General features: G+C 33.7%; 2 protein-coding genes, 1 long non-coding RNA gene and 1 other non-coding gene across 4 annotated transcripts; 2 read left to right on the forward strand and 2 right to left on the reverse strand.

The window, feature by feature from the left end:
- Positions 1-467: 467 nt before the first annotated feature.
- On the forward strand, positions 468-1,104 carry LOC123700526. The gene is made up of 2 exons (XR_006752621.1): positions 468-789; positions 897-1,104. It is a non-coding gene; the product is annotated as an uncharacterized LOC123700526 (long non-coding RNA).
- On the reverse strand, positions 871-13,597 carry LOC123700525. The gene is made up of 16 exons (XM_045647764.1): positions 13,026-13,597; positions 12,831-12,916; positions 12,600-12,750; positions 12,397-12,487; positions 9,723-9,882; positions 9,085-9,198; positions 8,525-8,631; positions 7,586-7,750; positions 7,202-7,303; positions 6,482-6,623; positions 5,105-5,221; positions 4,586-4,733; positions 4,042-4,173; positions 3,148-3,278; positions 2,285-2,448; positions 871-986 (listed from the first exon to the last, which is right to left on the reverse strand). Exons 1-16 carry the CDS (start codon positions 13,435-13,437, stop codon positions 884-886), a joined length of 2,325 nt encoding a protein of 774 aa, XP_045503720.1. The 5' UTR covers positions 13,438-13,597; the 3' UTR covers positions 871-883.
- Positions 9,927-9,998, reverse strand: Trnae-cuc. The gene has a single exon. It is a non-coding gene; the product is annotated as a tRNA-Glu (tRNA).
- A 308-nt stretch (positions 13,598-13,905) lies between the features above and the next one.
- Positions 13,906-20,412, forward strand: LOC123700319 (TBC1 domain family member 22B). The gene is made up of 4 exons (XM_045647500.1): positions 13,906-14,578; positions 16,350-16,562; positions 17,895-18,161; positions 19,607-20,412. The coding sequence occupies exons 1-4, from the start codon at positions 14,012-14,014 to the stop codon at positions 20,012-20,014; spliced, it is 1,455 nt and encodes a 484-aa protein (XP_045503456.1). The 5' UTR covers positions 13,906-14,011; the 3' UTR covers positions 20,015-20,412.
- Positions 20,413-22,918: the final 2,506 nt, after the last annotated feature.

Consider the following 22,918-nt stretch of genomic DNA (forward strand, 5'->3'; position numbering starts at 1 on the left):
TAAATAGGGGAAAAAATGATATGTTCAATATTATCATTATTCGTCCATGATATTCTATAATATACAAATCGTGATCTACCTACACCTATCTAACATAACTACAGAGATGTTCAAGAAACGAAGCTTACATATCCCGATAGATGGCGCTACTGATAATTTACATGTGCATGCATTGCACAGTGTGCACGAAACAGCTGATATAAACAAGTTTTTAGTAATTATGAACAGGTACGTGATAATTCGTGTGATTAAAAAGTATCTATTGCATTTGTTAGCCTTTTTTAATTGAAAACAACATTAATTTATAATTTTACACAAAGAAATACGCTAATTTCACATGTGTTTCTCATCTGCACAGTCCCGTGAAACAAAATCGATAAGTATGCAGACCACACAATCTTAGATACCTAGGTACCTATATTTGTACGGACGCATAAGGTTCAATTTAGATTGCTTATAAAGAAAATACGCCTAGCTTATATACGATGCTCTAATTAATAGGTACAGCTCAATCGGAAATTATTGTTTTATAAATTACTAGCTTTCCGCCAGCGGCTTCGTCTGCGTAGTCAAGGAAAAACCCCCATAGTTCCCGTTCCCGTCGGATTTCCGGGATAAAACCTATCCTTTGCTTTCCTCAAGTCTTATCTCTCTACCAAATGTGGAATAAATCCGTGCAGTGCTTTTTGCGTTTAGCCCGGACATGCATACAGACAAAAATTCTAAAAACTATATTTTTGGCTCCGGTAGGCTAAGAATAACTAAACGGCGTTCAAATAAATATTCAATGTAGGTATTTTGCTTTCCTATGATTTTATTATATATCTAGAGATCATGGAACATAAAGGTAAAATAAAACACGAGTTTCTAATGAAGCATTTATTTATATTTTGTAGGTTGTGACCGATTTCTCGCAGACGGCAAACTGCGCGACTTCTGACCATGTTTTTCGCGCCAATCCGCTTCCAATTTTGCATATACGCCACCTATAAAGTAATTATTTTAATTATAAAATTATATAAAATTCACGTTACTTAGTTTGGGACCCACTGTCGTACATTTATTGTAAAACATAAAATGGACAAATAAATTTATTTCATTTCATTAATTGTCTCTAATTGTACCTTATTTTTAAGTCAAACATTGTATTAAATTGTTATCTTTGTACGTGTTGGTATGTTTTGTACTGTAAGAATCAAAGATGAATACAATAATTATTGAAAAAAAAAATAGTGATGTAGTTAATACTAAACCATCGATATCTGAATGTTCAACAATGCAAAATGTTCCTCATATCACATAAAACGAAAAAAAATATATTCAACAAAATATGTAGTGCTGTAACAAAATTTATCGATATCGATACCCGCATGCGGCTTCGGTTTGACCGGATAGTGGTGTCTCTTAGCGAGTGTAGCGCGCATGTGAGCGGCCGCTCGCTCTTCATACCGACGCTGACCGTCTTGGTTGCTGCGGGCGGATAGTGTTGGGGCCCAGATACGACCGCCGCCTGTTGTACCCCAACGGCGAGATCTTGTGGAATTTTAAATATTACTTATTAAATATCCTGGATCCTCCTAAATTATTATAAACTAGCTTACCGCGAACCGCTCGCGGCTTCGCCCGCTTTGACTTAAACCTAATAAATTATATACTAAAACCTTCCTCTTGAATCACTCTATCTATTAAAAAAGACCGCATCAAAATCCGTTGCGTAGTTTGAAAGATTTAAGTATACAAAGGCACATAGGGACAGAGAAACTGACTATGTTTTATACTATGTAGTGAAGTAAACGTTTATAAGATTTTACATACACACGTATTATATTTGTAAATTTTCGTTAAGAAGAGCGGGTTCTCCTGACACAGGATTTTGTAAACTTACTAGGAGGACCCATCAATTTTCTGTTATTGAAAAAGTATGTTTGAAATAAATATACTTTTCATTTTCATTTATAAGAATGTATGAATGTACAGACAATCTATCCTGTCGCATTGCATATTTAGAAATTGTAAATAGGTGCTATAAAAAAAAAACATACCGGCCGAATTGATAACCTCCTCCTTTTTTTTGAAGTCGGTAAAAAATAAGGACTCATACTATGTTACATAAGAGTTGACAAAGCTTAATTTACATACGGGTTATGTAACAAATGTCGTATTATAAGGAATTATGTCGTATTATATTATTCTTATAAGAAATCTTGATCAACTTAAAAAAAAATATCGGTTTAAGTTTTACACAAAACTTTCTTTAATATCCTTATATCAAAAATAAACTCACTTATTCCTATTACACGGTGGTGGCGGCATGCGAGTACGAGCTCGTGGTCTTCGTGGAGGCGTATCTTCATCGCTCCTTCCACTATCAGAACTCTGTTCACTCTCATCAGAGTCTGTCGCTTCCTCAGCCACTTCTAGGGCGTCTCCAGTACCGCTGGTGCCTTGCTTCGGAAAAACATGTTTATTAAAAACTGTTCTTGTTTCTTTGGTTAAATGGAGGAAGTATTTATACATTTTTATCTAGACTATAAGGAGGCAGTATTGAAATAAGTGAAAATTTAATTTTAAATAGAGTTATATCTCTTAATCATAAATCAGTTCTTAATAATAGAAAAAATATTTTTATCCATGTGATAAGGAAATCGCATGAATCGACTTATGTCTATCTTATAATTGGAATTTCTATCGCGAGAAAAGATTTCATAAAATTTCTACACAACGTGACAATAAAGTAAATATACAAAAATCAATATAATAGACACTCACAACTATGCTAGACGTACACAGGATTAGGAGGCTCGTCACAAAGGCCTTTTTAAATCAAAAGAACAACACATTTCTCAATATCATAATACGGTTTTATTACAAATTTTATAAGCCAAAATACACAAGTTACAAGCAATATACTAACATTTATTAGCAGAAAATAAAAACAATACACAAAAAACTATTACACAACAACACGTCATATCTACAACAAAATATAGTCACAATAATTAAAAAATAAATTCGTACTCCATTTCAATACTTCATTATCATACGTACGAAAATATTTTTCAATAATTCAAAAACCAAACTCAAACTGCTTGAAATCAACAAATATACACACAAATAACGACCTACCGTGTAGTATATCTAGCTTACCTTATTCCTCGGACTTAAAAGTTTCGATTTAATTTCCGTCCGTTCTGGAGAAGCGTTGGAACAAGTGCCCGATAAAGAGGGCGCTGGCGGTTGTATTGTGGCCAATACTGGTGAACCGGGGCGTACATTCGCTGTGATGTTCCAAAAGTCATAGATACGATTCCTTCATAGTCTATTGACTTATAACATAGCTTTAACGTTAAATTTCCCTTTTAAGAAAATTTACGTCATAACTGCCATTTTAACACTGGTGAAATACATACACTATAAGAAATACACAAGCATAAAAAATATTTTTATCGATAACTTGCACGTACTTCACTAAAATACTTACAATAGTCTCTCCATAGTCGTAAATTTTTGAAAGCCAATAAAGGGATAATCATCACAAATTCGAATTAAAATATGTACATTAAATAAATTTTAATTTAAGCGCAATTTTATCTACTTTTGCCAATGTGGAGAGCGTATTTACAGCATTTTTATATTGGCTATTAATTTATATATATATATATATATTTTTACAATAAAATATAATGACGTACAAGTTATTTAAGTGCCCATATAATACAAACACCAGTTAACACTTAAAAAAAGCGCCAAAATTTTACCTGAATATCAAAGTTTAGTGTTGTACCCAGTGTCTTTTATCTTATCGATATAATGCACTTTTTTCACATTATGTGTAAGTACACTTAGTTACGCTATTTCACTGACCTAAATAAGTATTGGCTGTATTCGTGTGAGTTTCTTCACGAAAATAAATATCTAATAGTCAATGATTGGAGAAAGAAAATTTAAACATGATGAGGATGACATAAGAAAGTATAACTAATGACTGAAACATCGTACGTCATTATATTTCAAACTGTACATAATGCAAAACATTCTCACGGATAAACTTATTATTGCTCGTATACAGTTTCCCCAAGAGTCCGAGCGGTTGCCGCGGCGGGACCAACTGTATCCCCTCCCACCAGAACACTTCCTTGCATTGGAGACGACCGGCTGCTTCTTCGCCCGGTTCTGTTATAAATATTTGCAGGAAATTGACGATAAACTTGTGTTAAGATAATACCACAGATTATATAAAATTATAGATAATACCTAATGTTTACCAGAAGTTTATGAAATTTTGAAAATTAAGTACTTAGTGTAATTGCAAGATCTGTAAATCTTCACGAACCCAAATAGTTGTTAGATCATACTGACCAAGCTACATGTTTCCTTGTTTTGTGCACAATTTGTAAAAAATCGATAAAAAATTATGATAACTACATACTTGATTAAATATGATTGAAATTTTCGATATATCAGCGGAATATAACCCATAAAGTAACACAACATGGAAACAACAGTCTACAACATGCACAAGACTCATCAATACTAACTAGATTTGAAGCAGAAATGTAGGGTACATTTTCGCTTCAAAACTCACCCCTCGTCACCAATCTGGTCAGTCGCTCAGGGAACATCAACTGCGGCGGACGCATCGCTATTATGTCTCTGAATTTGTTGTATATCTCCATCACTGCCGCGTCTGTTGCTAAGCTCTCATCGGGCACGTGCTCTCGGAATTGACAACCCTAAATTGATTTAAAGAAGTTTTTTATTAGTTTGGTAAAACTTTAAAACACAATATTAGTTAGTCATTAATAGGCTTCTTTGTAATTACCTATTATCACAAAAAGCTTATTGATATGAGAAACATTTAAAGAATTGAAATAATTCGATCACAAAGCGGGATTTAAACTCGCGCCTTCCCCTTTTCGAATCCCGATATCAAACCTTTCCAGCTTATTTTAATAGAAACAGGCTTAATATGCAGCTTGTATCAGCTTATGAGTGTAAACCATTAAATTTGACAGCAATTTGTATGAAATGTTATTCTAGGTCGGGAGAATGTCAAATATTTCCATATTTCCAAACTAAAACGTACGTAAACCCCCATAAATACCGTGTTCCGTGTAACAGTCTCGAAGCGATAGGCCCGTTCCCCGCAGCACGGGTAGCGGCCGGCCGCCAGCGCGCCCAGCGCGTGCGCGCCCTGCGAGTGGTGGGAGCACCACTCCATCTGTACCACCATCCGTATATTTATTTACTATTATTAACCGACTTCAAAAAAAGGAGGAGGTTATCATTAACCGACTTCAAAAAAAGGAGGAGGTTATCAATTCGGCCGGTAGTTTTTTTTTTATGTATGTACACCGATTACTCCGAGGTTTCTGAACCGATTTACGTGATTCTTTTTTTGTTCGATGCGGGATGGTGTCGAATTGGTCCCATAAAAATTTTATTCGGATAGGCCCAGTAGTTTTTATTTTATGGGCATTTTTGCAAGTGCAAGTTTGAAGTCGGTTGTTTTTAATGCAGATATCACTTGTTATTATCTACCTTTTCTATCTTTAGTGTTTACAAGCAAAGAACTCATTTATATAATAAAAGAAATGCGATTGCAGCCACTTTTTCAATTTACGTTTAAACAATTGCATGGGCAATTCCTTAAATGCCATTGGGATTCTATTATATATCTTCGCACTCATAACATGACTGTTTTTGCTACATAAAGCAGTGTGACAAATTGGAAGTTGCAATCTGTGAGCTGTGCCCCTACTAGCTGTGCCCCGCGTTGCTTTGCCCCTGTTGGTCTTCACGTGATAATATATAGCCTACTAGGTTTCCGCCCGCGGCTTTGCCCGTGCAGTCATAGAAAAACCCGCATATTTCCCGTTCCCGTGGGATTTCCGGGATTGCGTCATTTTCCCGGGATAAAAGTAGCCTATGTCCGTTCTCGGGTATCAAAATATCTCCATACCAAATTTCATGAAAACTGGTTCAGTAGTTTAGGCGTGATTGAGTAACAGACAGACAGACAGAGTTACTTTCGCATTTATAATATTAGTATGGATAGCCTTCCTCGACGAATGGACTATCTAACACCGAAGAGTTTGTTTGTTTGAACGCGCTAATCTCAGGTCCGATTTGAAAATTCTTTCGGTGTTAGATAGCCCTTTTATCGAGGAAGGCTAAAGGCTATATATCATCTGGCTGAGAGCAATAGGAGCAGAGCAATGCGAGTGAAACCGGCACAGCTAGTCTTTAATAAAAACAATGTGTATTATGGAATTTGATTTTTTTTTTGTCTTATGGAATTCAAATGCTTTTATACTAGTTAATTTTTAAATATAAAAAATTCGATCACGAGGTGGGACTCGAACCCGCATCCTTTCACGCCAATCTGGGGCGGACGCATGACCAACTCAGCCACTCGTGACCCGCCACTCGTGATCGAATTTTTTCTATACTTTATAAATTAATTAATGTGTATTATTACCTGATAAGCTGGAAAGTAACTATCGCACAGTTGACATCTCAAGAAGTGACAATCAGCCCAGAGCCGCCAGTACACGCGGCGCCAAGAACGAAGCTCGCCGAACAACCAGGTTATATACTCGTTTAGACTCCATGATGGATCTCTGTAACATTTCTAGTGATATCACTACATATTATAAAACAAAGTCGCTTTCTCTGTCCCTATGTCCCTTTGTATGCTTAAATCTTTAACTACGCAACGGATTTTGATGAGGTTTTTTTAATAGATAGGGTGATTCAAGAGGAAGGTTTTAGTATATAATTTATTAGGTTTTAGACAAAGTGGGCGAAGCCGCGGGCGGTAGCTTACCGCTTATGATAAAACCCTATATATAAGAGTAAAATAGCAGTTTTCTGATATTTTACTCTTATAATATATAAGGTTTTATCATATCGATCTACAAAAATATTCGAGATAGTTATTTTACAGACCGAGAAGAAATATAAGCACTGTTTGAGTAAATGTAAGTTTGTTTATTTCTTTCATAATTTATTGTAGTCTAGCTAATAATATATTATTTTATGTAGTGACACAATTATTGAATCGGGCATTTGAAATTTCATCGACAAAACCCGAGTCACTTATACTACTTGAAAATCCCTTCCATATTTTTATCTTCGTTTATCTATTCATAAAGGAACTTGCAATTGCATTTTTTTTATTAAAAACCAAGAAATATACTTAGAATGTGACGAAACAACATTTCCTCGTCGGTCAATCCTCATGGAAGCGGGCTGGCACGGCACTTGCTCTGCTATGTGCCTTCCTAGGAGCTTGTTACACCTTGCGTGAAATAAAAATTTCACTTTAGGGGTTAATTTATATTAAATTATTAGCTTCATATTTAACAGATATTGTATAAGCCAAGTTATGTGCACAAATTATTTTTACGTTGGTGGCATTTCGAGATAAATTAAGATATTAAATAAACATAATATTATGTATAATTTAGGTTGCCTGGAAGAGATGGCTTTTTAACAATAAGGTCATCGTATGCGTATCCTACACCTTTCTGGTGTTCGTAATTTTTTTTTGCACAAATGAAATATCAAGCTGAATTCATACTTGCTACACTTAAAAAGCGTCGCCAACGAAGCGTAGTGCCCGCGAAGCGTCTCCGGCACCGGTTCAGCGAGGGACAGTATCATCTTGCAGTACAGCCGGGATTGAACCTTGTCCTTGCGGTCGCGGATGCTCTCTAGCTCCGCGTTTGTGTACATCGCTGCTAATCTATATGATTTTAAAACAAATTTAGAAGACCATCTATAGTAAAGACCGATAATAATTTATTTATGTATTTTGACGATTCAAAAGCACTTGTATTCGTATTGTAGTACAATAAATAAATTTTGAGTATCATGTTACTAACTCAGCCCCCGGAATCACAGAAACAATAGAAAATCTATTGTGTCGTGGACCGATCGGGCCGCTGGGGGCTCATTGCTCAATGGGTTATATTTACTAGAGTTTAAACGAATGACCCGAAAACTTAGCTATGATACTGGTTAAAATACTGACTAAATATAGCTAAAAACAATTACAAAGAGATGTTTGTTTAAAAAAAAATACACTCGAATCGATCACCAGTTAGTGGTACGTACTATGGCGTATATATAACAGGTCAAACATAACATAGTACAGAGTAGGTACTTACCCCTCCTTTTGATTAAAAACCTTACTTTTAATTTATTCTTGATGAAATTTTAAAATCATCGATAACAGATATCCGAATTCCTAACGTAGCACATCACTATTGCTGTTGTTAATTAGTAAGCCGGTAAGTAGGTAATTTAGAAATTTAATCATAGAATATTGTATTATAACAAAATCCTAATCAGAATGTGTCTGTCTGTCTGTTCTCGATAAACTTAAAACTGCAACGAATTGCATCGTATTGTAATATGCAATTTATTCCGACCTAGAGAACGTCGGCGAAGCAGCGGTCGCTAGTATTTAATAATTATTAATTAATACGTATTTGAAAATATTTTAATATCAATCAACCTGGTAAGCAAAGCGTCACTGAGGCATGCCAAGTTAGTTGTTGTTTTCACGATATCGTTCATGTGTGCGTGACAGTAGATGAGACAGTCGTGTAGGAGTGGTTCCATCTGAAAATATTACATTTTTGTATTATAGCTTCTATCGCGGGCCTTGAGCGCGGGGACCGAATCCAAAAGTTCCGTAACGAAAAAAACCTCACGCTCCCCACTCCGTTATTTTGTTATAATGTAGAGCCAAAATAAATAGCTGTTAAAATAATAATAATAGATTTGATTTATCATTTTTTTTTTCTGTAAAGGTAAAGAATATAGAATGATAATAAGTTTTATTCATGAATGAAGCAAATTTTCTAGTTTTTAGCTCAATAAAATGAAGTTGATCTTATTTATTTATTCATAATATTATTAATATTATGTTCGTTTAATTGTTAAATTGTAGTTAATTTTTCATTCATGTAAAACAAATTAAAAACATACATCCTCCACGTAGGTATTATAATACCAACGAAAACGCCACAGAGTAGCTAACATTACAGTTCACCAAGTACAAATAAAACACACCTGCAAAAAAGATGCGGACACCAGTATGGGAACAACGTTGTGCGGGTCGAGCAGCGGCCAATCAGCGACGAGGATGGAATCCCGCTTTACCCAGCGCATCAGCCAATCGAATATCTGTTTATTTTTCATAGTTGGTGTTATTTTTTCAATATTGATATCCTACTAAACTAATATCCTATCCTACTCCTACCTACTAATATAATAAATGCGAAAGTTTGCGAGGGTGGATGTGTATGTGTATGTTTGTTACTCTCTCACGCAAATACTACTGAACCGATTACGTTGGGTAATATTCTTGGTACCTATGTGTGTAAAATAAAAAATCTTCTAGTTAGGAACCATCTACCTAGTTTCTCATCGAATTATCAAGGACAAATGGTTTGTTGATTACGTTCAATAAAATCTTTCTAACTTCAGAATCACAATACATAATATTCGAAAGTCCCATCAAAATTAGTTCAGTGCATTTATGGTTGGTTCTAATGGTTCTTTCTTAGATGCCCAAATACTAGGGAGATTTTAGAAAACACTTATTTTGACATTAGAAACAAGTATCAACAAATAAACGAAGCCGCATGTAGCAACTTGCTAGGTTCTCTAATAATATTTTTTATCGTATTTAATAAAATAAAATAAACCTGTATATCACAATGTACAGATATATCCATATCTTCCAAGCGCTGACCCGCAGTGACGTCAGCAAAGTAACCCATTTTAGAAACTAAAAGTTTCTGCGGACATCTAAAGTCCTTTTTCAATCCCTTCACTTCGTCGCAAACGTGAATTTCGACATCGCCACTGTAAAAATAAATAAAAATAAAAATTATTAAATAAAAAGGGACTTCCGATACCGGGAATCGAACCCGAGCCTCCTGGGTGAGAGCCAGGTATCCTAGCCACTAGACCATATCGGATGATATGAGAAGATCAAAATGATAATATGTATTGTAAAACATTCATTATGGCATTGAAACGAATAATTAGAAAGAAATATAAACATTTAAATTTGGTAAAAATATTGTCATTTAACAGCATTATCATAAAGGCTACCAAATTTCGATATACATAATATTATTAAAACATTCCGCAAATTACTTATCTGACTTTAAATTTAAAAAAGATATCGACATTCTCCATTGCACAATGCACATTATATTAATTAGGTAGGTATACGTTTATATACAGAAATAGCCTTTTTGACATTGAGATAATATTAATATGGAGCAGACACCACGAACAAAATCTGTGCGCCAAGCGAGGCGGCGCGGGGCGCGCGAATGACGGCTAGTCAGTCATAGATTATGCGATGTCTTTGTACTTACTTAATATTTATTTTAGGTATAAACTGACTTTACTACGCGGGGCTAACAATATCTGGCATATAATATAGGATGATGTAAATAGTGACGTCATATGGAATAATTTAATTTTTTTCGTGTTTTAGGTTCAGTCAGGGCTATGGGAAGTTTTATTCCTTACAAATTGAGCCTTTTTTAGAAAAAAAAAATAATTTTTCCCTTTCTTCACGGACCAGACATGGAAACCTTGAATAGAAAAAATATTAATTACTTATCTCTGAACTAGCGGTCCGCCCCGGCTTCGCCCGTGGCACATATTTCGCAATAAAAAGTAGCCTATGTTCTTTCTCAGGGTCTTAAGATTGTCTGTGCCAAAGGAGAATGCCCATGAAAGTATGGACCACAGTACAGTGTTGCGTCAATGCCAGAGTGGTTTTGGAGGGTTCTTCGATATTCAAAAGATTTTTACCAATTGATTTTTTTGTGATAAAAACAGGGGTTTTCAAGATATTGAGAAAAATGTGAAATAACCTCAAAACTTAAATAACCCCGATTTAGTTAGGTTTATGTGTGATTTAGGTAACATTTTATCGTCCAAAGGTTATTTTTCGATTAACATATTTAATCTATGCGTAGAGCTTATGCTTTCAGACAAAGTCTATCTGTTCATCGGCTAGTGTAGGTAGGCACCAGAAATCTTCCGGGACGGATTTCAAGAAAACCTAAATATATACTTAAAAAATGCCAATTGAGTTTTTATTCGGATTACATGTTGTTGTTGCTGTTGTTGTTTGAATCATTTTTTCACTACATATTCGAAGAAAGAAACAAATAAGAAATAACTGGTTACCTACCAAGCTATGTCATACTAATATTTTTTTTTATATATACATATTTATATTATTTTACTTCACTATCTTTGTTAAAACAACCTACAGTGTATAAACAATACCTTAAAGAGTGATTTTATGTTAATTGATTTTTTTTTCTAATTCAATGAAAACAATAATCGATATTAATACATTTAGCTATTTACCATAGTAAATGTAATAAGTTACCGCTTGGTTACCGTGGTAACCGGTAATGGACACTAAATCTATAATAACGGATCTAAACAATTACATGTCTTATTAGATTTTACAAAACATTCCCTGTTCAAAACATATTTTCCGATGGTAAGAAGGCCTCTAAATTGCCGAGATTTTTTTTAATAGTATTGTTGTCTTGATGCATGAGAAAAACCAGTACCAAAAATGGGCATTCTCTTTTCATCAAAATCGGTCCAGTAGTTTATGAGCCTATTAATTACAATCAAACAAACAAACAAAGTTTTCCTCTTTATAATATTAGTGCAGATAAATAAATAATAATTCAATTACACGTTCAAGTCAGTAGCTTATACAATATCAATTAAAAACTTGATTAAAATCAATTAACAAAAAAAAATTGGTGATTGAGTAATTGATTTTCATATTTCATGATTTCACCTTTTTTCAATTAACAACCAGTCTATGCTTTTCTAAATATGTAAAATTATTATTTTATACTATAAAAATATACGCCAGCAAATATTACTAACAACACTTATTTCATGCCCAATGTCATATCTTTAATTTTTAATCTATGACAAAATGTCGCCCGCCAAAAATTTTGCTCTAACTAAGTTTTAAAAATTATTATCTAGTTACTTACTGATGAAAGTTATTCCTTTGCACTTTTCCGTATTCTTTGTATTATTTGTGCAATATCGTAACACACACGTAGGCATATTTGATGCGTTTCACTTTAAAACAAATAAAAAATGAGCGTGACGTTCGCGCCAATGAGCGAGCAAGCGACTGAGTGCAGTTACGCCACATGACGTATGTTGAGTGGAACATAAGTGATGTAGGCGGTATCGTCTCCATATTAATATTATCTCAATGCTTTTTGAAGAAAGATTTAAAAAATGAAACAATGTCGAAGGTGAAATCATCTCAATTAATTTGATTATAGCGCCATCTATTAAACTTACTCTTGTTTCTGATTTGCTCGTTCCTGAGCTGCAATCACTGAAGATTTCCTTCGCCCTAAACGATCGCGGGATTCTTTTTCACTTACAAAACCTGAAAATATTACCTAATATACATTTCAGTTTATAAGAATATTTTTTAAATTTCCATAGAATAAAAAAATGTTTTTATGCTACTTTTTTAAATTTTAATAATAGTGACGCACCTTCAAAACTTGCCGGTTTTTTTACTTCCGTCGTCGATATATTTGAAGATGTCTTCTTTATGATTGGAGCATAAACGCTCGTTGTTTTGAATGGTTTCTTGTAACCCACTAAATATGGTAGAATGGAATCTAAAATTCCTTCGTTTATTACCTGAAATTTGATTTGTATTAGCGCCATCTATAAACTGCATGCAAAATTAATGTATAATCTCTATTATAAATATAACTCACGTCGTTTAATTTACAATTCAAGTTCGCTTCCGTCCAAACACCTAACATTTCAACTCTTGGTTCAGGACAGCGTCTTCGATTCTTACCTAAAAGCAATAATTTGAGTGTAAATAAAGAGAAAAATTATAAAATCCTGTTGAAATTTTATTCAAATCAAATGATCGTTGTCTATGGTCGTTTTTAAAATTTACCTACCTTCAATTTCACTGCAACTATACCGTTTTTCAACTCTATCAATCACATTAATCTTTCTCTCAATTTGTGTGTCACTTTTGCTAACAATCGGTTTTTGCATGCTAAATGCAGTCTGATACAAAAGATCTCTCTCTTGCTGTTCAATAACATGATTCAGCACAGTCAATTTCGAAAGTTCTTCCCAATTTATTTTCGATCCTTCATCCTCATCACCTTCCAAATGTTCATAAACTTGATATGCTGTTTTCATAAAATCGAAAAAGTCCTTTACCGTTATTACTTCAGCATTAATTGCTTTTACTACTGAATTTCGTCTTGGAGACGTTTCTGATCTAGTAGGACTCCGTCTTTTTCCATCTCCTTTATCCATAAACATTGATGATGGATCATTATCTGGATTAGGACTTGCCATTTCACATTTATAAATCTCTTCTCGGTTTTCTAAACCATCTAAAATATCTGATTTATCGATCAAACGAGTTTCATAGAAACTGAATTACTTTGTAAATGTTATTACCAATTGATTTTATTTCAGGAACATATTAATTCAGGTAAAATGTGTAATTTATTTTAGTTTTAACAATTCCACAATATTTACAAAATAAAATACCTAACATGTAAACAATAATATTGAAAGCCTGTTGAAAACCGGTATTATGTCAAAAAACTTTTTCATAAAAATGTTGTAGGTAAGTACAGTGCATGCAATATGCATTAGATACTTCAATCTAAAAATAAGTATTTTATATTGGAATATTCTACTTAAATTAATTAAAATTATTAATAGTCTGTTTGTAAGATTATTAATGAAGTTTCCTGTCTCTGTGTTGCCTGCAAACGACAGTGCACCGTTCTAAGAGCAATTAACCTAGGCACCGTTCAATGTTCATGTCATATTGTCATTTGTCATTATTGTCATACAAAAGTTTTCGTGTTATTTTGTTGTCCTGGAAAGTTAATTAGAATGTCTCTTGCTGTATTTTATTATGGAAAGTTACCAAGCCGAATATGACAAGAACGGATTGTTGCCTGATACGTTTTGGAAGACTCCACAGCGAGCAGTGCCAGGCAGGCCCTTCCAGAAGATTGAAAATAACGAGGTTATGTCGGGGTCATCATATCAACAGTTCCAGGCGTCAGTGAACGATGCCTGGGATCTGGGCGATGACGACATTATCTCCGGCATCGCGGAGACTAAGATATCAAAAGCCATATCGCAGACTGTAGCTTTAAATGTAATTAATTCGCACCGTAATAGTACTAAAAACGTAAACAAGAATGACGTCAAAATTGTCAATGAGAGTGTTAAACCGCAGGAAGAAGCGGTTGCGGTGAAGAAAAATGAGATAAAGAGACCAAGCGTGGGGCCTGGTGGTAGTTCTGGGCCTCTTCGTCACTACCCTGGGCGGCCGCGGCCCGTGCGCCCATCCGCTTTAATACCTCGCGAAGAAAGTAGCGAATCTAAATTAGAACGATTCCAACAGCTCCTAGATAGTTCAGTTTTAGATCTAGATGAGTTGAAACAACTTAGCTGGTCTGGAATACCAATTAAGGTCAGTTATTTATGGTTAATTTATTCATTGATTATTATGCCATGAAGTTTTTATATTTAATTAAGGTTTTAAGCCTCATATAATATGTACTTAGTGCTGATTACAGAGGGATTACATTATTCTATTTCATTATTGAACAAAAGAGTTGAATAATGAAATGGAATTATCTATTAAAGTATTGTTATCTAATTAAAGTATGAGAAAAAAAAAAACATCTACCCATACAGACAATAAAGGAATAACAGAATCATCAAACATGATTTCATATGAAATTCAGAGCAGTATGGTGTTGAGAAACATGCAGGGATCTATCCTATTAAGGCTTGTGTGTAAATAAGATCAAGCTAATTCTAATTTATCTGAATATCAACCATATTGTTTACATAAGAGAAAATATTTTGTCAAACTCATGCACACTGTTTTTATGTAACAATAAAATTGGAACACTTAGACATATGAGATTTGCTTTTTTATGTATATTTGTTAAATAATTGAGACATTTGAGGCTGATTTCTAATTGGTTTTAAATTTTAATTATGGAGTGAAATTATTTAACACATATTATACACATTTAAACTGATATCAACAGGTTTTTGTTTAAAAATTTCTTCTTTATTACTTGCTGCTTACCCCAGCATTGCCCAGGAAAACATTTTACTCTATAATTTTAAGATTTTTAAGAATCCTAATCTAATCCAAGTGGACAGATCCAATGAATAAAATATCATTATTTTCCATTCAGCAGCTTGCATTATTAATAGTATAACACAATTTTCTATTATTTAGATGTTGAATGTTTATACAGTTTATAGAAACACAATCGATCCAGGCTATAGTGATATAGGTCTACCAGAATCTGATGGCATATTTATATTTACGAAATAAAAGATTTTCATATGGCAATTTTATTTGACAACTATCAAATTGGTTGTCAAATTATTTGTCTTCTTTGCAATTGATGAATAATTTTTAGGATTTTCTAAATAAATCTTCGAAAATGTCGAAAAAGCCGCTGCGATCACAAGCAATAGGTGTTGTTTATAATATTTATAGAAAAACATTCGATGAAGAAGGGTCAAACACAACACAATTTTCAATTTTGAATATTTTATTGGTAAATTGGACTTTCCCGTTTTGATACTTAAAATAAAAAATATTTTAAGTAAGTAGGTAACTTTAATATTGTTTGTTGATTACAATATAATTTTATGAAAACTTATTACATGAGTTTCCAATACGGCTATTCGTCAAGTCCAAGCTGTCCAAGTCAATTTTATAATGTGTGTATCTTTAATACTTAAGAAAATAAACATAGTTTTATTTTATTTTATAAAAAATTATTAGCGATCTAGTTTTGATCTGCATTATCATTACATCCATATTTTTACATGGCATAATGTTATTGAATATACAAATATAATAGGTATGTGTAAATAATAATATGTATTACATAGATAAAAGTAATATGTATAATATACATGTATTCAGTGGATATCTCATTATTAAGTACAGTATTGTTCACTTATGTCATGTGACTAATAATGTTGAGGACAATATAAAAATAAGCAGTATCAAGATCGTTCAGTCCATTTTCCCTAGGGTTGCACACTCAAAATTTTGATTTCCCAATTTGCCATCAGATTCTGGTATACCTATAGCATGACACGTCTTATCACAAAAACTTTTTATTTATATATCTTTAACCAACTCCTACCAGGCTAGTGTGATCGGCACTTTACAAATTTATTTAACCCAAAACTATCCCTTTCAGGCCAGAGCGGTAGCATGGCGGTTGCTAGCTGGCTATTTACCAGCGAACACGGAACGGCGTACAGAAACACTGGACCGCAAACGGGCGGACTACAAACATTTGGTGCGGCAATACTATGATTCTGAGCGCGAGGAGGATACGTATAGGCAGATACATATTGATATACCGAGGATGAGTCCGTTGGTTGCTCTGTTTCAGCAGATCACAGTACAAGTGAGTTGTGTATTATTTTACTAGTTTTTTTCTAGTATAGTCATGGGAATAAGATGTTTTGTGGTAGTTAGTATTAAATATTGTTAGACGTAACTTTTGATTTAATATTTAGAGTAGTTGTCAACATAGTTGTCACTGTTTCCTGTCCGAACTTGCTTAGCTGTCGTACCTATACTATAAATTGCCGCGTTCCTTTGTCTCGTGGCGCATTCGTACGAATCGTGCCTAGGGGCTTGGACGTTGTTTATACGATGTTCGACTCAACTACATACCTTCACTTTGCTAATAGTTGTTGACTTGCTGCGTTTTGTTATCAACTACCTACATCAATTAGGTACCTGTGTAGAATCGCAGTACATTCTTATTAAATTCAAACTAATATTTAAACCGGCCTTGCTTTTTATTTCTAATATTATGTTATTTTGTGTATGAAATGTTGAGTTATGTCATGTATGTAGCATTTTAACATTATAGGACTGTTATAGATAGACAGAAAAGGTTTATTTATATGAAAAACTAGCAGCATGCTAATACTACTTCTATCTTATGTTGTATGCATAATATCTACATCTTGTGTCTGTGTATATTAGTTATCTGAATGGAGTATTTTAAAACAGTTCATCATTCTGTTTTGACACAAATAGCAATTTTATATATAGTAAAAATTCATGCAATCCAGAGATATAAATATATACTCATACTACATGATTACTTATTATTTGTATAATATATAAGTATAATAATAAGAAGAAGCTGATGTATCCTTTAGAAGACAAAGAGACAAACATTGTTGATAATACATTATATTATAGTCACGTTAGTTCGCGATAAACATATCAATGTCACAAAGTCTATGAATGAATGTAAACCAGTTTAAGAATGCAATATTGACCTCGTCTTTGTATTCCTTACGATGTTTAGCTTACGAATAGTATCACATGTCTCTTGTTTAGAATAACCTGAGATTCTTATATTAGACAGGATTATATAGCCTTGGGATGAATGCTTCAGTTTTATCTTGTCCTGCTATAGAGAAATAACGTAGAATACATATCAATATGTCAAAAGTTAATTTGTCTGGTTTATTTCCTTAAGTAATATTTTATTGATTCAAACATAAGTCGTCTTCAAATGTTCTTTTGGATCGTCAATTATTTTGCCTAATTAGTTACCATCAATAGTTTGTTACGAAGCCGAAATTCGAGTATGAAACGCTGTCTTTATAATAATTAGTTCTTTCTTTGTACAAGGATAGTTAATTGTTAATATAACCCTAATCTCCAGCCTTTTGCTACACATTCTAACAATTTACGAAAAAAAAAACAATTACAGGTGATGTTCGAACGAATCCTATACATCTGGGCAATCCGTCACCCGGCATCGGGTTACGTGCAAGGCATAAACGACCTCGTCACTCCCTTCTTCATGGTGTTCCTCCAAGAGTCAGCACCGAATAAGGAGCTGGATAACTTTCCTTTAGACTCGCTTACGGAAGAGCAGCGGGATATTATAGAGGCTGATTCCTTTTGGTGCCTTTCAAAGTTCCTGGATAGTATCCAGGATAATTATATATTCGCGCAGCTCGGTATACAATATAAGGTGAGAATTAAAATAATCTATACTTATATACTTACTAGCTTTCCGCCCGCGGTTTCGCCCGCTTTATCTAATACCTAATAAGTTGTATACTAAAACCTTCCTCTTGAATCACTCTATCTATTAAAAAAAACCGCATCAAAATCCGTTGCGTAGTTTTAAAGATTTAAGCCTACAAAGGGACAGAGAAAGCGACTATGTTTTATACTATGTAGTGATAATATTATACAACTGAACAAACAAACTCTTCAGCTTTATAATATTAGTATAGATTAATCAAAAACTAGAACTATAAACTATTTTTTAGCCCTTAGAAGTATTTCACATCAACCAATTTCAGTTATGAAAATATCTAGTAAAAACTGCTTTTTGTGTCAAAATTGAATCAAAGCAATTGTATACTTTTTGTGTATTATAACATCGCTTTGATTTAGGGGAAGGAATCTCGGGGAAGAACTTATGTGTTATTCTGGTAGAAAAACTACATGACTGCCATGAAATCCATTGCTATCATGAAAATCCGTTCAGCGGTTTTATAGATGCAGCGGATACATCCATCCTCACAAACTTACTTATTTATAATATTACTTATAAAAGATAAAGATTCCTTATTCAATATTTAATTCTAATTTTCTTATCAAGCAGTTAAGTAGCTTATAGTATTATAACACATTATAATGAACATTACGTTGTGATTTGATAAGATTTATAGTCACAACTTCTATGAAGTAGTCTTATTGATAAAATGATAAGGAATTTGCTTTAATGTTTGAGAATATAATTATTATGTAAGAGATCGAAAATAGGGTAACTTGACAGTTATTATTGTGATTACCAATTTTTATTTTTGAAGTGAAACTTAATTAGGCGCGCTGAGAATAAAATTTCAAGTTCGCGTCATGGCAATACCGTCAAGCAATGGTAAAGGCGACAATTTTGGTATCTTAATCTTGCCAATTAAGTTTCACTTCTGACACGTGTGCTAAGCACACACGCTCTTTTTTTACTTTATGTTACTTTAAGTAATCAAACATTTTCCTTACTCCTACTTTGGATTTACCAATAAATATAATATAATATACCAGACAAGTTTACATAGCTATTGATTAATTAAATATCAGAATGTCTATCATAAAATGAGGAAATTCATGAATTAAATATATTTGATTTTCAGCATTTATATTTTGTACTAACAACCTTCTGATTCCTCGACAAATTTTCATAACTAACTTTCTCACCAAATATATTATGATTTTGCTATTGAACAAATATTTTTTATAAAAATCAGCTGTCTAATGTAATGTTGATCGTGAAATGCCGAATCTATAGAGTATAATAGACTATAGAGTATAATATCATAACTACTACTAACTGAAATTTCAAATTAAGTTCGATTATTTTCCCCTATGCTATTAGTACTATGCCTCAATACAACATTATTTTTACAGGTGAATCAACTAAAAGAATTAATCCGTCGCATCGATCTGCCCCTCCACGAGCACCTTCAAACCCACGGTGTCGACTACCTTCAATTCTCATTTCGCTGGATGAACAACCTCCTCACTAGAGAAATACCCCTCCCTTGCACTATCAGGCTATGGGACACCTATCTTGCCGAATCTGACGGCTTTGCAACTTTCCAACTGTACGTTTGCGCGGCATTCCTCCTACATTGGCGCGAAAGACTCATGCAAGAAAGGGACTTTCAAGGTCTCATGATCCTTCTACAGAACGTTCCCACACAAAACTGGACCGACTCCAACATCAGCATGCTCGTCGCTGAAGCTTACAGGTTAAAGTTCGCGTTCGCGGATGCTCCGAACCATTTGCACAACGCGGGAAAATCTGACAGATGACGGGAATGACGCGTGTCTATGGTCAACCTTTTGCGCCACGTTTACACTTTCGATACAACGCCATTTGTCTATGCTAAAGCTTTATATGTTAGGAAAAGTGTAAATTTGGTAAACGAAATTTAAATTTTGCAACGGCATGGCGACACGACTGTTGAGGGACCGAACGAAATTGCGTACAGCAGGGTAATATGACCTTGAATGGTAAGCTTTAAGTTTTTTCTCGGTGGTTGTTTAAGGCCTAAAAATGTTTTCGCAAGGGCGTTCGCTCATGTATAAAGACCTTTTATTTTTAATTTTTTTTTGTCTATCATTTATGTATTTTATGAGTATGTTATTTTAGTTAGATTTTATTTTAGCACTGTATGTTTATGAAGTGTTTTTTGACGCCTTAATAAAATATTAAAGAAACGATTACTGCATTTTCATTGACCTCTTAAGCTGACTGTATAATGAACAAGCAATACGCAAAGGAAAGGCTTAGTGATAACCGATTATTTATAAAACCTATAGAGCTATCTTACACACATAGGCAGATGAGTAATCTTGTAATAAGAATAACGACGAAACTAGCATCTTGAATCTCTGCTTTTACACAAGGTGTGTGTAAAAACAGAGATTGATTATTTATTACAGAATCTTTACTAATATTGCTTGCTTAAACGCGCTAATCTTGGGAACCACGAGTGCGATTTGAAAAATTATTTCACTGTTAACCCATTTATCATGCTAAGAACAATAGGAGCGGAGCAATGCGGGTAAAACCGTGGGGCACAGCTAGTCTATGATAATAAAGTTTTCAATCGAGCTATAGAAATTAAGAAAGGTCAACATAAAATAAAATATCACAAGTTACTAGGAATGAAGAATCAAACGTATATATTTCGCAAACATTTCCAAACAAGAACTCGCCCTATTGATTAAAATGTATATGTAAACCGTAAATTATTCATTAAATTTGTTGCTGCACATTACACAAAATTAAAATCATAATACGTTCAGCTTCAGCGTCTTTGCTAAAATTTCGTTCAGGCGTTGGACTTGAACTTGGCAACATCTAGGCAACATTGACCCATTGCACTTGCGCAGATGACCTTGACCTGCGCTCAAATTGACAGGTGACCGACTTATGTAAACAAACTTTTATCACAGCTTTTATCTTTGCCAATCTGATCGCGGATAAAAAAATAACGACGTCGTTCTAATTTCTAAATTCAAATTTTGGAATCCAGATTAATAAATTGTAATATTTTTCAAGTATTTTTCGTTATTCGTGATTATGTACAAATTTAAATAAATGAAAACACGAAAAACAGTGGACGACCTTGAGAAGGTAAGAGAAGGATTATGCTGCATTATTTATGTTAGTGCATTGTAGTTCATTCTTCTGATTAAATAGTTAAACAAACTTGATATATATCGGTGAAATCGACTCTTAAACTTTATTATTAGTGACATGTGAAATTATTTTTGTTCTATGTATTTGCAAATATTCTATAAGTCACAGTAAAAATATTCATCCAGTTAAACAAATATTTTTCGTTAACAAAAAATTACATTCATCATCATCATCATCAGTTTGTTCACAGTATAACTTACGACGGTATAGTGCCTGCAGCTGTAAGGAATTTTCCTATTAGGTCTACTGACTACAAATTATTGGGGTACGTTCAGTAGGGACCACTAAAATTTTTAATTTAGTTATTGCTAGATCTAGGGAAAGAGGCCACGTCATTTCCATATTTCTAAATTTATTAGCAAACAAATATGGCTAACAATGGTATAGGTATAAATAATTTGAGGAAACCTACATAATCACACGCCTGCGGTTTTCCTGCTCAAGTTGTCAACAGGATACATAGTTTTACAATTATATTCTACCGACAGGATTAAAATTTAATGAACCTTCCATTTAAATTTTGATGAAGGTTTATACTTTATCGGGTGAATGTTTTAAAACTGCATCGTAATCGGTTCGGCGATTCAGTCGTATAAACATAAATAACAGACAGACTCTGATCTTGTAACTTGTATAAATAGTAATTGTAATATCTAATATTTGTAAAAAAATTGGTTAACCGTCCGTAACAAAATGTAAAATTTCCAATTCAATGATGGTAATTAAATACCTATATTACTAGCCGCTCCGCCCAAGTCGACCCGGGTACGAACAAAATAAAATATAATATTTATGTCGCCTAGGAATAATGTACTTAAGTAGTTAATGATCTCCTGATGAGAGAATTTTCAAAATCGGTCCAGTAGTTTTTTGTGTGAAAACATTACAAACATACATACAAAAACACCAACGTTTCCTCTTCATAATGTTAGTTTAGATATATTTCAGAATTAGAACTGACCAAAAAGATAAAAATGTAAACTACTAAACTTGACACAATCAACAAATTAAATTTTTTGTTCAAGCGATTGCAATCTATCTAAATTGGGGCTTGTAGGTAAATCGATATTCATGTCTGTGAGTTCTGATCGAGCGTACTAAATGTATCTTTGTTCCAATGTACTATATTTCTACTATATTAGGTCAAAAGCTTATGTAGGTACATTTCAATTTCCTTACTTGTAAATGTAAAGGATATACCTATTTAACATAGCTGTACCCCGCAATCCGGGTCCGGTAAAAAACGCATCAAAATCCGTTGCGTAGTTTTAAATATTTAAGCTTACATACTATGAAACGTCACTATAAATCCCAGTTCCCACCACTGAGCTACAGGTCACTATTGAAATGTTAAACGTTATCATGGTGTGGTATCGAGGACCGCGGGGAGCTTTCCGGCTGCGTTTCCTCTCGATAACAGTCCTAACGCTAAGGATGTGCGTTTATCGATTTTTTGGGTTTATTGCCGTGTGATGACCAATTTTGTCGATAAGCTGTTTGGTTGGTGA

The sequence above is a fragment of the Colias croceus genome, chromosome 19 (assembly GCF_905220415.1).
Source record: "Colias croceus chromosome 19, ilColCroc2.1".
NCBI classification, from domain to species: domain Eukaryota; kingdom Metazoa; phylum Arthropoda; class Insecta; order Lepidoptera; family Pieridae; genus Colias; species Colias croceus.

Bases quoted from the DNA above. Each gene is read 5' to 3' on its own strand.
- LOC123700319 (XM_045647500.1), top strand. From the start codon at position 14,012: ATGGAAAGTTACCAAGCCGAATATGACAAGAACGGATTGTTGCCTGAT. The intron at 14,579-16,349 runs GTCAGTTATTTA...TATCCCTTTCAG, and splicing joins GGTCTGGAATACCAATTAAG to GCCAGAGCGGTAGCATGGCG. The intron at 16,563-17,894 runs GTGAGTTGTGTA...AAACAATTACAG, and splicing joins TTCAGCAGATCACAGTACAA to GTGATGTTCGAACGAATCCT.
- LOC123700525 (XM_045647764.1), bottom strand. From the start codon at position 13,437: ATGGCAAGTCCTAATCCAGATAATGATCCATCATCAATGTTTATGGAT. The intron at 8,632-9,084 runs GTGTGTTTTATT...TAATATTTTCAG, and splicing joins TGTCCGCATCTTTTTTGCAG to ATGGAACCACTCCTACACGA. The intron at 5,222-6,481 runs GTAATAATACAC...ATGGTGGTACAG, and splicing joins GTTACTTTCCAGCTTATCAG to ATGGAGTGGTGCTCCCACCA.